Below are 16,127 nucleotides of genomic sequence, written 5' to 3'. Positions count from 1 at the left end.
AGAGCTGGGAGTCAAACTGCCTTTATGTGCTTTCAAAACCTTCTGGGGAGACTGAAAGGCACGCCTTCCTCTTTAAGAACCACTGACTTCCCTCAAAGATCTGGATTCAACCTGAACTGAAGCTAGGAAAAGGGAACTTACAGAACAGGAAGAAGGACACTGGCGTGTCCCCTCTTCCCTCCAAGGCACACACTGACAGTTGGGGTGCCTAAGACACGGTATGGAGCCCGTACTCATAATCCACCTCCTTAAAAGACTTTTGAAAGAGAAAAATTATCCTATTTTCCTTTATCCTACATCAACAAAAGGTGAATTTTCCTTTCTCCCATTTAAAGTCACAGTTGTTTTTTTAAAATGAGAAAGGGTTTTTTACATTGATATGAAAATATCTGCAAGATACATTCAGTAAAAAGCAAGAGGTAAAACTTGTTAAAATTAATTTTTTTAAAAAGCAAGGAATACAGCATAGCAAGACACCATCTCTACAAAAAATAAAAATGAAAAAAGTAGCTGGATGTGGTAGCATGCACCTGTAGTCCTAGCTACTCTGGAGGCTGAGTCAGGAGGATTGCTTGAGCCCAGGAGGTCGAGGCTTCAGTGAACTATCATCACACCACTACACGCCAGCCTGGGCCACACAGCAAAAGCCTATCTCTAAAAGAAATTTAAAAGAATAAAAATTTAGCTCTTTCCCTGCCACCGCAGAGTTGCGCAGAGGCGGAGGCTTCGGTGCGTTCAACATTCCGCTTCACCCGTAACCCACCGCCATGGCCGAGGAAGGCATTGCTGCTGGAGGTGTAATAGACATTAATACTGCCTTACAAGAGGTGCTGAAGACCACCCTCATCCATGATGGCCTAGCACATGGAATTCACGAAGCTGCCAAAGCCTTAGACAAGTACGTCTATCAGTCTCAATACTGAGGGTTCTTGCAACCGGAACAAAACTGCCACCCAAGGGAAGAAGGCGTGGAGTTCATGGTGTTAGCGCAAAAGTTCTGAATGGCATCCATCCTATAGGAAACCTAGGAAAAGGCGCCAAGCCCATCTTTGTCTGCTTGCATCCAACTGTGATGAGCCTATGTATGTCAAGTTGGTGGAGGCCCTTTGTGCTGAACACCAGATCAACCTAATTAAGGTTGATGACAACAAGAAACTAGGAGAATGGGTAGGCCTCTGTAAAATTGACAGAGAGGGGGAAACCCCGTAAAGTGGTTGGTTGCAGTTGTGTAGTAGTTAAGGACTATGGAAAGGAGTCTCAGGCCAAAGATTTTATCGAAGAGTACTTCAAATGCAAGGAATGAATAAGTAAATCTTTGGCTCACAAAAAAAGAAAAAAAAAGAATAAAAATTTTAAAAAATAAAAAGCAAAGAGTAGAACAGTGTGAACAGTAGGGTGCCACTTCATATAAAAAAGGGAGGAAACTGACGACTGGACACTAACATTTAAAAGAAGTAGAGAGGGCTAGGCGCGATGGCTCACACCTGTAATCCCAGCACTCTGGGAGGCCGAGACAGGTGGATCACCTGAGGTCAGGAGTTCAAGACCAGCCTGACCAACATGGTGAAACCCTGTCTCTACTGAAAATACAAAAATTAGCCGGTGGTGCGTGCCTGTAGTCCCAGCTACTCAGGAGGCTGAGACAGGAGAATCACTTGAACCTGGGAGGTAGAGGCTGCAGTGAGCCGAGATCGTGCCACTGTACTCTAGCCTTGGTGACAGAGTGAAACTCCATTTCAGGAAAAAAAAAAAAAAAAAAAAAAAGTAGAGAGAAAATGACTAAAGGTACTTCTGTATTTCTAAAGGTCACAGGAGGCTGGGTGCAGTGGCTCACGCTTGTAATCCCAACACTTTGGGAGGCAGAGGCAGAAGGATTGCTTGAAGCCAGGAGTTTAAGACCAGCCTGGGCAACACAGCAAGACGCCATCTCTACCAAAAAGTTTTTTAAAATTACCCAGGCATTGTGGCACATGCCTCTAATCCCAGTTACTCCAGAGTCTGAGGCAGGAGGGTCACTTGAGCCCAGGAGTTCAAGGCTGCAGTGAGTTATGATCACGTCACTCCACTCCAGCCTGGGCAACCAAGCGAGACACTGTCCCTAAAAAATTAAAAATAAAGATCACAGGAAACAGAAAACAGTAATCACTTAAAGGGATATACCTGGGCACGTGGGTGCTGGGGGAGAAAGACATTTTCTCTGTGTATCTAAAAGGTACCATGAAAAAAGTACCTTTTGGATCTTGAACCGTTTGGGTATATTGAACTGTGTGGATATATTACCTATTCAAAACAAACACAAACACAATAAAAATGATGGCCAAAGTCAGTACCAACGGAGTCCTCCCAGACACAGTGGTGGCAATTCCTGGCTGCAAACAATGATATTGAAGGCCACCACCCAGGAACCCCCTATCTTCAGACCAGACACAAATTGTCCCTCCTAGGTCTCACTTTACTTATTTGTAAACTGGAGATTTCTTATCTTTTCCTGCCCACATCACAGTGTGGTTGTAAATCTAAAAAAAAAATTCACAGCGCAGGTAAATAGGACCCTGGCATGGTCTAGTGGATATGAAGAAAGATGCCTTTAAGTATTCCTATTATTTGACTTACAGGAGTATTATCTCAGGGGAAAAATCAAGCTCTAAACAGAGAAAAGGCTTGATGCACAAAGGATATCTTTACAACATTAAACTCAATAAAACCTACATGTCTGAAAATAGGGGAATAGCTTAGCCAGTGAAACAACTGCCTCCATTAGTAATGATGACTTGGAAGATTATGTAGCAATATGAAAAATTCCTTAGGATATTAGCATTAAGTGAAAAATAGTCTGAAATTACACATATAGCATGATTAAAGACATATGAAAACACGCATAGCCATCTGTGGTAGAGAGACTTAAGCAGCCCTCATACTGTGTGCCTCCTGGTGCTCAATCCCTCCTTTGATCCCCTCCCCTGGAGTGTGATGGGACCTGTGACTTGCTTCTAACCAACAGAATATGGCACAGGTGACAGGGTGTGCAGGACTATGTGCATGTGATTACATGATTTGTTATATAAGATTACAACATCTGGCCAGATGCGGCGGCTCACACCTATAATCCTAGCACTTTGGGAGGCCGAGGCGGGCTGATCACCTGAGGTCGGGAGTTCGCGACCAGCCTGACCAACATGGAGAAACCCTGTCTCTACCAAAAATACAAAACATAGCTGGGCGTGGTGGCACATACCAGTAATTCCAGCTACTCGGGAGGCTGAGGCAGGAGAATCATTTGAACCAGAGGCAGAGGTTGCGGTGAGCCAAGATCATGCCATTGCACTCCAGCTTGGGCAACAAGAACGAAACACCATCTCAAAAAAAAAAAAAAAAAAAAGATTGCAACACCCATCTTGCTGGAGTTTTTCTCCCTGTTGTTGGCTTGAGCCTTGCAAGCAGCTCTGCTGGTGAATCCTGCATGGCCAGGAACTGTGGGCAGCCTCTAGAAGCTGAAGGTAGCCTCCTGCCAACAGTCAGGAAGAAACAGAAGCCCTCAATCATACAGCAGCGAGGAACTGAATTCTGCCAACAACCTGAGTGAGTTTGGAAGTGGGTCCTTCCCCAGTCAAGCCTGAGATGATTCCACAGCCCCAGCCAACAACTTTTTTTTTTTTTTAGACGGAGTCTCACTCTGTGGTCTAGACTGGAGTACAGCGGCGTGATCTTGGCTCACTGCAACCTCCGCTTCCCAGGTTCAAGCAATTCTCTTGCCTCAGCCTCCCAAGTAGCTGGAATTAGAGGCCCGTGCCACCACGCCCAGCTAATTTTTGTATTTTTAGTAGAGATGGGGTTTCACCATGTTGGCCAGACTGCTCTTGAACTCCTGACCTTAAGTGATCTGCCCACCTTGGCCTCTCAAAGTGCTGGGATTAGAGGCGTGAGCCATCGTACCCGGCCCCAGCCAACAACTTGATTGCAGCCTTATGAGAGCCTGAACAGAGAAGCCAGCTAAGCCATGCCCAGACTCCTGCCCCAACAGAACTGTGAAGTGATAAATATGCATTGGTTTAAGCCACTAAGATTTTGGTACTATCACACAGCAATAGATAATAAACCATACATATGAAACTGGAAGAAAATACATACACCACAATGCTAACAGTGGTTACATTTGGGTATTTGGACTACGGATATTTTTTAAAATTTTCTAGATCCCAAATAGCCTCCAATATGCTTGCAATACCTACATAATGCTTGAAAGTTTTATAGAAGAAACTAGATGCAAAGATGCTGATCAGGGCTGGGCATGGTGGCTCACACCTGTAATCCCAGCACTTTGGGAGGCCGAGGCAGGAGGCACTGCTTGAGTCCAGGAGTTTGAGACCAGCCTGGGCAACATAGCAAGACCTCGTCTCTACAATTATTATTTTTTTAATTAGCCAGACATGGTGGCATGTGCCTGTAGTTTCAGCTACTCTGGGGGTCAAGGTAGGAGGATCACTTGAGCCCAGTAGTCCCAGACGAGCCTGGACCACATATTAGGTTGGTGCAAAAGCAATTGCGATTTCTGCCATTACTTTTAATAGCAAAACTGCAATTACTTTTCACCAACCTAATAGCAAGCCCTTGTTTCTAAAAAAAAAAAAATTTAATTAGCCAGGAGTGGTGGCATGTGCCTGTAGTCCCAGCTACTCTGGGGGCTGAGACGGAAGGATCGCTTGAGCATGGGAGGTCGAGGCTGCTGTGGTGATCACACCACTGCACTCCAGCCTGGGCGATAGATCAATATCCTATCTCAAAAACAAAAACAAAATGCTTATCATGTCTGAACCCTCCACATACCCCAGGTACTAGATCCTGCCCTGTTGCAGAACTCACACAAAAACCGAGCCTACAGAGAGGCCTTACCTCCAGCCGAGTTGATGTCCTCCTCAAACATTTTCTCTATCTTGGCCAGGTGTATCTCAGTAAACAGCTGGGACCCAGGCTGGAGGTCGGGCACCTGGCTAAGGGTGATGGATGGTGTTGGGGAGCTAACAGCCTCCTTGTTCTGGAAGCTATGTGGGACAGACAGCTGGAACGAATATAACAAGAACCAGGGACTGAGTGTTTCAATTTCCTGAGCCAAACATTTTCAGCACATGATTTAAAGAGAGACTCTTTGAGAAAGAACAAGGTAAGTAGTGTTATGATGTTACTGACAGAAACACATAATTCTTTATTATTATTATTATACTTTAAGTTCTAGGGTACATGTGCACAACGTGCAGGTTTGTTATATAGGTATACATGTGCCATGTTGGTGTGCTGCACCCATTAACTCGTCATTTAGATTAGGTATATATCCTAATGCTATCCCTCCCCCCTACCCCCACCTCATGACAGGCCCTGGTGTGTGATGTTCCCCACCCTGTGTCCAAGTGTTCTCATTGTTCAGTTCCCACCTATGAGTGAGAACATGCGGTGTTTGGTTTTCTGTCCTTGCGACAGTTTGCTCAGAATGATGGTTTCCAGCTTCATCCATGTCCCTACAAAGGACATGAACTCATCCTTTTTTATGGCTGCATAGTATTCCATGGAGAAACACATAATTCTTAACCATTTTTAGACCTAAGAAGATAAAGAAAAATCTAGACTCTCCTGACTTTGGAGAGGGAACCATTGCTTCCCTTTTACAGATGCCACACGTGAGGCTCAAGGAGGATACGGCTAAGTCCTACCTTACTCATAACGGGGTGTTCATTTATAAGGGACCTCAGTTCAGTAACTATATCATTTCAAATCTTCAGTGGTCAGAATTCAGGACCCCAGGGGGCTGGGCACAGTGGCTCATGCCTGTAATCCCAGCACTTTGGGAAGCCGAGGAGGGCGGATCATTTGCGGTCAGGAGTTTGAGACCAGCCTGACCAACATGGTAGAAACCCATCTCTACTAAAAATACAAAAACATTAGCCAGGTGTGGTGGCATGTGCCTGTAGTTCCCACTACTCAGGAGGCTGAGGCAGGAGAATCACTTGAACCCAGGAGGTGGAGGTTGCAGTGAGCTGAGATTGTGCCACTGCACTCCAGCCTGGGCAACAGAGCAAGACTCCTTCTCAAAAAAAAAAAAAAAAAGACCCCAAGGAATCCAGCTCCATCTTCCCTAATTTGACCTGGTCCTGACCAGTCCAGATGTCCCATTTGGGTCAGATAAGCTCACCTGCCCCACCCCTGGCCTTGCTACCAACACACCAATGCTCAAATAGACCCCTCCACTGGGGGTTCTCCCTCACTTCCCCCTTCTACTCATCCTTCTCAGATCCCCCCCAAAAGCCTTCCCCACCCCTCTAGGCCTCATGATGCTTCCTCTCATCACTCCTCTGTGAGACTCATACAGATACTTAGCATTAGCTCAGGCCATCAAAGGCTGCCTCCCCTAAGACTCCAAACGTGGACAATTAGATGGCCTGAGTGGCAGGGAGGCAGTGCTGCTCACTGAGACACATTGCTTTGGGCCTTGGGAAGTTGAGAAGACTTTAGTTCAAAAAGACAAGAGACAAGGGATTGAATTGCTCACTCTCTCCACCTTAGCCCCAACTAAAGAGCAAATGTGCTCATCCTCCTGTGACCTTTCATTCATTTGCCAAGGGTCTACACACATTGACTGAGTGCCAGGCACTGTGGATACAGCACTGTGGATACACTGTGAACACAGTGAGGGTCCCTGCCTCCATGGAGCCCAACAGAGGAGCACGTGAAAGCTCTCACCACCCACCCAGGTCCCAGATTAGAAATCTCAGTACCACCTTCAGCTCTTCCCTCTTCCTCCTATGCATTCTACTGTCCCTCCAGTTAATTATTCCTGGGATCCATCACCTACATATAAGCCTCCTCTCCCACAACCCTGCTCGCCTCGAACTCTAGTCTTTTGCTGGGACAAGTACAATGACCACCACTAACTGAGACCAGAGTTTGGCCTTCTCTTCCCATCCACCTCCCAACACTGGCACCAGTCATCTTTCTAGGCAGCAATTTTTTTTTTTTTTTTTTTTTTTTAAACAGAGTCTCACTCTGTCACCCAGCTAGAGTGTGGCGTGATCTCAGCTCACTGCAACCTCTGCCTCCTGGGTTCAAGTGATTCTCCTGTCTCAGCCTCTCAAGTAGCTGGGACTACAGGCATAAGCCACCACACCCAGCTAATTTCTTGTATTTTTAGTAGAGTCAGGGTTTCGCCATGTTGACAAGGCTGGCCTCGAACTCCTGACCTCAGGTGATCCTCCTGCCTCAGCCTCCCGAAGTGCTGGGATTACAGGCATGGGCCACCACACCTGGCTTCTAGGCAGCAAATCTGATCAATGATTTTACTGTGACTCTGATACTCTTCACCCCAACTCCTGAGTGTAGCATTCAAAACACTTCCTAACCAGCTCTGACCTATCTTTCTAGTTTCAAGCATGCACCATGTGCCAGGCACACCACCTGCTCCCACCATCCCCAAGCCCAGCAAGCATTCCGTGCTTACTCACATTGTCTCCCATATACAATCCAGCCCGTCTCCCTCAGAGGTGAACCCCTAACCACTCTTCAGACTCTCGCTCAAATGGAGAGCTCTTCCATAACTTTCAGATGACAGTCATCACTGCCACCTCCATATTCCCAGGTCTTTGTTCATATCTGCCCCTCAAGGCATAGTAAGTGTGCATGTCTGTCCATACATGTAGGCAGCAAGCCATGAGGGGAAGCACACGGCTACAAAGCCCCAGAGCTCAGGGTTGGAATTCTGTCTGGCTCCCCCACTTACAGGCTATTTTAACTTAGGTATATCACATCATTCTCTGAGCCACAGGTTTCCTCATCTGCAAAACAGAGAGCCACAGTCCCTACCTTGCAGGGTTGTGGTTGAGACCTAAATGACACCTGAATACATGTGAAGCCCTAGTAAACTGTAATTAATTAAATGACAGCTCTTGTTATTACTCCTTGTCTCATAGTAAGCTCTTCAAAGACAAGGCCATGTTTAACTTAATCTTAATCTAATTTGTATTAATTATCTCTATATTCCCCAGCCCCAAGCACATAACAGACAATACATACCTGGCTTGATAAAAACTCTTACAGCCCATCCCACCATTATCACAACCTGCTGGACAAAATTAAGTAGAGAAGTGGAGCCCATGTACAGACCGTACATCAGGGGGCTGTGTTGCATTTGACTCATGTAATTTTTTTGTTTTGTTTTTTTAGAGACCCTCTCACTTTGTTGCCCAGGATAAGTGCAATGGCGAGATCATAGCTGACTGCAGCCTTGACCTCCCAGGCTCAAGCAATCCTCCCACCTCAGCCTCTGGAGTAGCTGGGACCACAGGCATGTGCCACTATGCCCAACTAATTTATTTTTTACTTTTTGTAGAGATGGGGGTTTTACTATGTTGCCCAGGCAGGTCTCAAACTCCTGGGCTCAGCGATCCTCCTGCTTTCGGCCCACAAAGTACTGGGATTACAGGTGTTAGCCACCATACCCAGTTTCAGGCAGCCCTTTAAAAGTACACTTAGGTCAGGTGTAGTGGCTCATGCCTGTAATCCCAGCACTTTGGAAGGCCGAGGCAGGCGGTTCATGAGGTCAGGAGTTCGAGACCAGCCTGGCCAACATAGTGAAACCCTGTCTCTGCTAAAAATACAAAAATTACACCTGTAATTCTAGCTACTCAGGAGGCTGAGGCAGGAGAATTGCTTGAACCCGGGAAGCAGAGGTTGCAGTGAGCCGAGATGGTGCAACTGCACTCTAGCCTGGGCGACAGAGCAAGACTCTGTCTCAAAAAAACAACAAAAAAAGTACACTTAAGTTACCTGCCTGGTAAATGTCTGAGTATGCAACCCCCTCCCCAATGCAGAAACCACTGTCCTTCCATGCTGGTAAGTGAGGTTTTGGGTGACTCTGGAATGCCCCACCCTTTATTAGTCCAGATAATTGTCTTACCTTTTGGAGTTGAGGGATCTCTGCTAAGTCTTCAGAAGACATTAGTCTTGACCTAGAATAGGGAATCATAGTCAACTTAACTCCAGTCGTTGTAAGGACCACATGGAAGGTTGACTTAGCCAGGTCACAAAAAGGTGGAAAAGAAGTCAAGGTCAAGGGAGAGGGTGGCTGCACCTTGCCCATGGACACTCCCAGCAAGCATTTGATGAGCATCCCTTTTCCCAGAGATTTCTCCAGCAAAAAGCTTTTGCCAAGCTTGCATCTGAGCCTTTCCTCCCCTGATACACAGGAGTTGTCCTGCAGAAGCCATGGGGTTTCACAAGTTTCTTTACTCCTGACTTAATGCCAGAGGCTTTCTAAAGAGGATCACACTTTCTACAGAAGTAGAAGAATCTTAGGAGGCCATGTGGTAGTACAAGTACAATAAACAGATTAGAAAAATAAGGCCCCCTCATTTCTGCTGCATATACCCTCCCCACCCGCCTTCCAGTGCCCTTGCAAGTCAGGACTTCGGGAGAGCAGACAGAACAGAGCTCTTCTCTGGGAATATAAAGGGAACGTTTCTATTGGGTCAGCAAGGCCTCCATATGAGATAGATGACAGAGTTTTGTTAGGGTCATTGGAGCACCAATCCACCTTGTCAGCAAGTCCCACCAGGCAAGAGTCCAGAGGGCACTCTAGGATGGCAGGTGGACAGCCAAGAAATAGTTAAGCCCAGGACATGCATAGGAGACAGACCAAGTGAGCCAGCTTGGCTTGACCTGAAGGGCCCTGGGGGCAGAAGGGAGGAAGAAATCATGGGAGAGAAGAAAAAAAAAAAAAATTGGCAGCAGAAAGTAGAATCTTGAATACCTGGCCAGTCTGAATAAAATGAAGGGCAACTATGAAAGTTCACCAGCAGCCAGGTGCAGTGACTCACAGCTGTAATCCCAGCACTTTGGGAGGCCAAGGCGGAAGGATCACCTGAGGTCAGGAGTTCAAATGAGACCAGCCTGTCCAACATGGTGAAACCCTGTCTCTACTAAAAATACAAAAAATTAGCCAGGTGTGGTGGCAGGTTCCTGTAATCCCAGCTACTTGGGAGGCTGAGGCAGGAGGATTGCTTGAACCTGGGAGGCACAGGTTGCAGTGAGCCAAGATCGAGCCATTGTACTCCAGCATGGGCGACAAGCGCAAGACTCTGTCTCAAAAAAATAAAAAATAAAATTCATCAGCACAAGCTGGAGGGAGAAGACTGAACGGTACCCAAGAATGCTCTAATCTAGCAGTGTCTTGGCAACAGCTCACACCTAAGGACCAAAGGAGAGAGGACAGCCTAAAGGAAGGAGATTTGGAAGCCAAGAACCAAGTTAACAGAAATGCCAGAACCACTTCCAGAAAAAGGAGCAAGGAGGGAAAGTGATTTAATGCATGTGATACTAGGCTGTCCAGTTAGGAATAAAAAAACAGGCCGAGGCAGGAGGATCACTTGCATCCAGGAGTTTGAGACCAGACTGGGCAACACTGAGACCCCATTTCTACAAAAAATCCAAAATTAGCCAGGTGTGGTGGCACACACCTACGTGCCCAGCTACTCAGGAGGCTGAGGTGGGAGAACTGCTTGAGCCCAGGAGGTTGAGGCTGCAAAGAGCTGAGATCGTACCACTACACTCCAGCCTAGATGACAGAGTGAGACCCTGTCTCAAAAAAAAAAAAAAAAAAAAAAAAAAAAGAAAAGAAAAAGAAATAATAAAAACGAATACCTGGAAATCTGGGGACTGAAACTTGAGTGGCTACAGAAAGAGGAAGAAACACACAAGACAGCTAGGAGAATGGGATGCTACAAAGTGAACTAAGGTGATAAGGGAAAGAAACGGCCATTGAAAAAGGCAATTAAGAGGTTACCAGTGAAAAAGCTGAAGTGTATGTAAAATGTTAAGTCCATTTCTGTTAAGAATATATGCATGTACATGTTGGCACATGCATAAAAAAAGAGCCTGGAAACATATACTCCAAAATTAATGGCAGTCATCTCTGGCAGGTGAGATTATGGAAGATGTTTATAGCCTAAATCATGCAGTTCTGATTTTTAATTAAAAAAGGGTTCATGGCAATCTTTTGAGATGGGGTCTTGCTATGTTGCCCAAGCTGGTTTTGCACTCCTGGGCTCAGCTGATCCTCCCACCTCAGCCTTCCAAGTAGCTGGGACAACAGGCGCATGCCACCACACCAGGTTCATGGCAATCTTTAAAACGTGTTTCAATGGCTGGGCGCAGTGACTCATTCCTGTAATCCTAGCACTTAAGGAGGCTGAGGTGGGCAGATCACCTGAGATTGAGAGTTCAAGAACCGGCCTGACCAACATGGAGAAACCTCGTCTCTACTAAAAATACAAAGTTAGCTGGGTCTGGTGGTGGATGCCTGTAATCCCAGCTACTCGGGAGACTGAGGCAGGAGAACTGCTTGAACCAGGAGGGGGAGGTTGCGGTGAGATCGCACCATTGCACTCCAGCCTGGGCAACAAGAACACAACTCCGTCTCAAAAAAAATAAAATAAAATGTGTTTCAGTGGAGTGGGTAGGATGGTGGGTAGTAATTTAAATGACTCCTTTGTGAAAGGCCACTGTTGAAGAGTGATTGCTGCAGCATCATTCATAGGAGCAAAAACCAAAAGTGAACCATTATAGAGAAATGAATGAATCAGTGCACCTGCACCTAGGACATCACCTAAACATCAGAAGGATGAATCTGACCTCCAGCAGCTAAGAGAGATTTCCATGAAGTACTAATAAGAAAAGCAAGATGCAGGCCAGGCACAGTGGCTCACATCTATAATGCCAACACTTTGGGAGGCCAAGGCAGGAAGATCGCTTGAGTCCAGGAGTTCGGGACCAGCATGGACAACATGGTGAAACCCCATCTGTACAAAACATACAAAAAATAAGCTGGGTACGGTGGCACTCACCTGTAGTCCCAGCTACTCAAGACAGTGAGGTGGGAGGATTACCTGCATCCAGGAGTTCGAGGCTGTAGTGGACTGTAATTACAACACTGCACTCTGAGGCCTGGGTGACAGAATGAGACTTTGTCTCAAAAAAAAAAAAAAAAAAAAAAAAAAAAAAACAAGATGCAGAAAAGGTGCATAGTATGATGCCAATTTTTATGAAAGAATGAAAAAATAGGCCGGGCACAATGGCTTACGTCTGTAATCCCAGCTACTTGGGAGACTGAGGCCCAAGAATTGCTTGAACCCAGGAGGTAGAGGTTGCAGTGAGTTAAGATTGTGCCATTACGCTCCAGCCTATGCGAAAGAGTAAGACTCCATCTCAAAAAAAAAAAAAAAAAAAAAAAAAAGGTTGCCACCATCAACAATGCGGCCAAATTACATCCTCTGATCCAATACATGGAGGGCACATTGCTTCAGTCGTATTACTGCCAAAAAAAATACATCTGAATCTAATCATAAGGAAACAGACAAACCCAAATTACAGGATCTTCTACAAAATAACTGGTTTTTTGTTTGTTTGTTTGTTTTTTTGAGTGTCTGTCACACGGGCTAGAGTGCAGTAGCTCAATCTTGGCTCACTGCAACCTCCACTTCCCAGGTTCTGATGATTCTCATGCTTCAGCCTCCTCAGTAGCCGGGATTATAGGCGCCTGTCACCACACCCGGCTAACTTTTGTATTTTTAGTAGAGACAGGGTTTCTCCATGTTGCCCAGGCTGGTCTCGAACTCCTTGGCCTCCAGTGCTTTCCGCCCACCTTAGCTTCCCAAAGTGCTGGGATTACAGGTGTGAGTCACCACACCTGGCCAAAATAAAATGCCATGTAAACCAAAGAAAGGCTAAGGAACTGTTAGAGATGAAAGGTGACTCAAGAGACCCAACAACTGGCTGGGCGCGGTGGCTCCCGCCTGTAATCCCAGCACTTTGGAGGCTAAGGCGGGCGGATCACGAGGTCAGGAAATCGAGACCATCCTGGCTAACACGGTGAAACCCCGTCTCTACTAAAAATACAAAAAATCAGCCGGGCGTGGTGGTGGGTGCCTGTAGTCCCAGCTACTCAGGAGGCTGAGACAGGAGAATGGTGTGAACCCGGGAGGCGCAGCTTGCAGTGAGCTGAGATCGCGCCACTGCACTCTAGCCTGGGCAAAAGAGCGAGACGCTATCTCAAAAAAATAAAATAAAAAATAAAAGAGAGATCCAACAACTAAAGGCAATGCACTATTCTGAATTGAATCCCAGACTGGGAAAAAACAAAAATGCTGTAAGGACTGCTATTCTCGGTGAAATTATGTAAAATTTGAACGTGGACTCTACATTATATTAATGTTTTCTGCTTTTGATAACTGTAGTGTGGTTATGAGAATGTCCTTGTTCTCAGGAAATGTGCACTTAAAAGTATTTAGGAGTAAAAGGGCATGATGTTTGTTAATTCTCAAATGGTTTAACAAATACATAGGCCAGGCGCGGTGGCTCAAGCCTGTATCCCAGCACTTTGGGAGGCCAAGACGGATCATGAGGTCAGGAGATCGAGATCATCCTGGCTAATACGGTGAAACCCCGTCTCTACTAAAAAAAAAAAAAAAAAAAAATACAAAAAACTAGCCGGGCAAGGTGGCGGGCGCCTGTAGTCCCAGCTACTCGGGAGGCTGAGGCAGGAGAATGGCGTGAACCCAGGAGGCGGAGCTTGCAGTGAGCTGAGATCCGGCCACTGCACTCCAGCCTGGGCGACAGAGCAAGACTCTGTCTCAAAAAAAAAACAAAAACAAAAAAACAAATACATGTATAACAACACAAATGCAGCAAAATGTTCACAGTTAGTCTAGACAAAGGGAAGTTCTCTGTAGTAGTCTAACAACTATTTATATATTTTTAATTATTTCAAAACTAAACGTTTTGTAAGAGAAATGTCTTTCACCAGGAGAAAGTGGTTCTATGTATGCTCATGAACAGAGGTAAAATGCCAATTGGAAAAAAAAAAATGCTGGTTGCTGGCAAAAGAGACCACCCAAAAGAAAAGGGCAGGAGTAAGAGGGGAGAGGCCAAGACAAGTACCATTCCTCCAACTCGGAAGGGAAGCAAGGGAAGGATGAGATATAAAACTCAGCTGATATTCAGAATTGGAGAACAGGTCAGATCAGAAGTCACACCCATCTGCCTCAATCTGTTCCCTAAAGTTGACCTGTCCGGAGCTTATGGAAGAGGGGCAGGGTAAGGCAAGTGGGGAGAGTACCATCTGGAACAGGGGTGAGAATTCAGAGCAGCCACTAGGGGAACATGCTAGGGATTAAAGGGGAATGAGTGGTTTGTAGGAATTTGTAGAGGCAGATGACTTAAGGATACGCGCATTGAAAGCCGGTCAGGACACAGGTAAGAGCTGCTCTCCAGCCTTGGAGCTCAGGCAGAGGTCTTCAGCAGAGGTATCCAATCTTTTGGAGTGTAACTTTCACCCAACACCCCCACTCACCCTGACTCAATTTGATCTCCCCGGTTAATCTTGCTGGCAAAGTGCTATCACTTTCCAACTCCCATCTCAACAAAGACATCGGCAGCTGTTCCCAGTCCAAGACAGCTCCTTTATGAAGTCGAGATGGAACTCTGGGTCTGCTGGTCACATTTAGAACCACGGAAATGAGACAGAATTCCATATGAAGAACATAAATGAAGCATCAGAACCCAGCCCACAAACCGTAATCACAGAACCATTTTTCATCCAATTTCTTTTATTGAAGAAGTTGAACTTACAGGAGACAGTGAAAGGAGCTACAGCACAAACAGGACAAACACAGATACAAAATAATACATAAAACAAGTAGTAGGAAACTGGAAGATGCCAGGGAGTCCTCTTAAAAAGCAGGGTTCACCAAAACCAAAAGACCAACTGGCTCCAGGACAGTGAAAGGCACAGTACCTCCTCTGCCCTCTGCGTAAGCTCCAATTCTTTGAAAATAAGAAGGAGACAAGTGTTATGTGTGAAATTGGGGACTTACAAATCCAGACTTCAGGGCAGGCCTAGACTTGATGCAGCCACTGTAATCTTGATCCATGGCGCAATTCAGCAGACAAGTTGGTGAAAGGTTAAGTGTCTCCAGAGATTTCAACCAGGGATGTGGATTCCAGATGTTAAAAGACACCCAGTTAAGTCACATTTCACGTGGAAGTAGACGTTTTCAAATGCTAAATGACCACCAAACAAAACATTTTCCCTGGGCTTTCACCTCTCAGAGAACACCAACATACAAAAAGTCTGTTCTCATTTCATCAATAATGGAGACAAAGGATTTTGTCAAGAGTGTAGAATTTTAAGAATGGATGAATTAAAAAGTCAAAAAAAGGTGCAAAGGTCCTATAAATCAGGGTTTATTAGACTAGACATTAATAAATTAGAAGGGTTTTTTTAAAAAAAAAAAAAAAGGCTGATGGCCCTAAATATGAGTTTCCCATTGTTTCTTAGCTTAGTATATTCATTTTCCAATACAATGTTAGCAATTCTTACAGCAGTTCCTGCCATTTTTCCAATAACACACATAAATCAAATGGTATATATTTTTCACTATAACCAATCTTCACTGATTAATACATTTATCAGTATTTTAATATGGCCTAAAATATGCTAAATTCTGTCACAATAAATATGTTTTTCCCTCCCTGGTGAGAAATATGAGTAAAAAAAGGAAAATACTAAGATGCATTCCACTTTTTAGTTAAGGAAAAGTTAGAAAACTCCCACCTTTTTAAAAAAGAATGAAAATATGATCCTAAGTAACTCAGGTTAGAAAAACAGTAACAGGGCCAGGCGCAAATGCCTATAATCCCAGCACTTTCAGAGGCTGAGGCAGGATGATCACTTGAGCCCAGGAGTTTGAGATCAGTCTGGGCAACATAGTGAGACCATGTCACTATTAAAAAAAAAAAAAAAAATTAAAAAGAGAAAAAAGCAGTAACAATAAAACAAGTGGAAAGGAGGACATTCAGAAGAAAAATCTCCTAGATAAACCTCTGAAAAAAATAATTTTGGAAAAAGTTAGAAGTCCTACCTAAGATTAATTCAGGCATCACTTGCTAATGCTAAGGAAATTCTGACTGGAAGGGAGCAACTCAGGGGGCCAAGAGCCACACTAACAGACGCAATCACCTGCCCTAGAGAAGGTGCTTCCTCACACTCCCACTTAGCTGCAATGCGAATACCGTCCTTTCAAGTCTCAACC

At 45.2% G+C, this 16,127-nt stretch overlaps 1 protein-coding gene and 1 pseudogene across 1 annotated transcript in view; one reads left to right on the top strand and one right to left on the bottom strand.

The window, feature by feature from the left end:
- Positions 1-10,567, bottom strand: part of EFCAB8 (EF-hand calcium binding domain 8) — a 102,766-nt gene extending 92,199 nt beyond the window's left edge. Inside the window, exons 1-2 of the mRNA XM_037982882.2 lie at positions 8,939-10,567; positions 4,891-5,056 (exon numbers count right to left, since the gene is read on the bottom strand). Coding sequence (XP_037838810.2) covers positions 4,891-5,056; positions 8,939-9,151 — 379 coding nt within the window. The 5' untranslated portion in view covers positions 9,152-10,567. The remainder of the gene's footprint in view (positions 1-4,890; positions 5,057-8,938) is intronic.
- Positions 480-1,569, top strand: LOC103248400 (small ribosomal subunit protein eS12-like; annotated as a pseudogene).
- Positions 10,568-16,127: the final 5,560 nt, after the last annotated feature.

Source organism: Chlorocebus sabaeus, chromosome 2, assembly GCF_047675955.1.
Source record: "Chlorocebus sabaeus isolate Y175 chromosome 2, mChlSab1.0.hap1, whole genome shotgun sequence".
In the NCBI taxonomy this organism is placed as follows: domain Eukaryota; kingdom Metazoa; phylum Chordata; class Mammalia; order Primates; family Cercopithecidae; genus Chlorocebus; species Chlorocebus sabaeus.
Note: the sequence above shows the minus strand (reverse complement) of the source record. Positions and strands in the feature narration are given on the sequence as shown.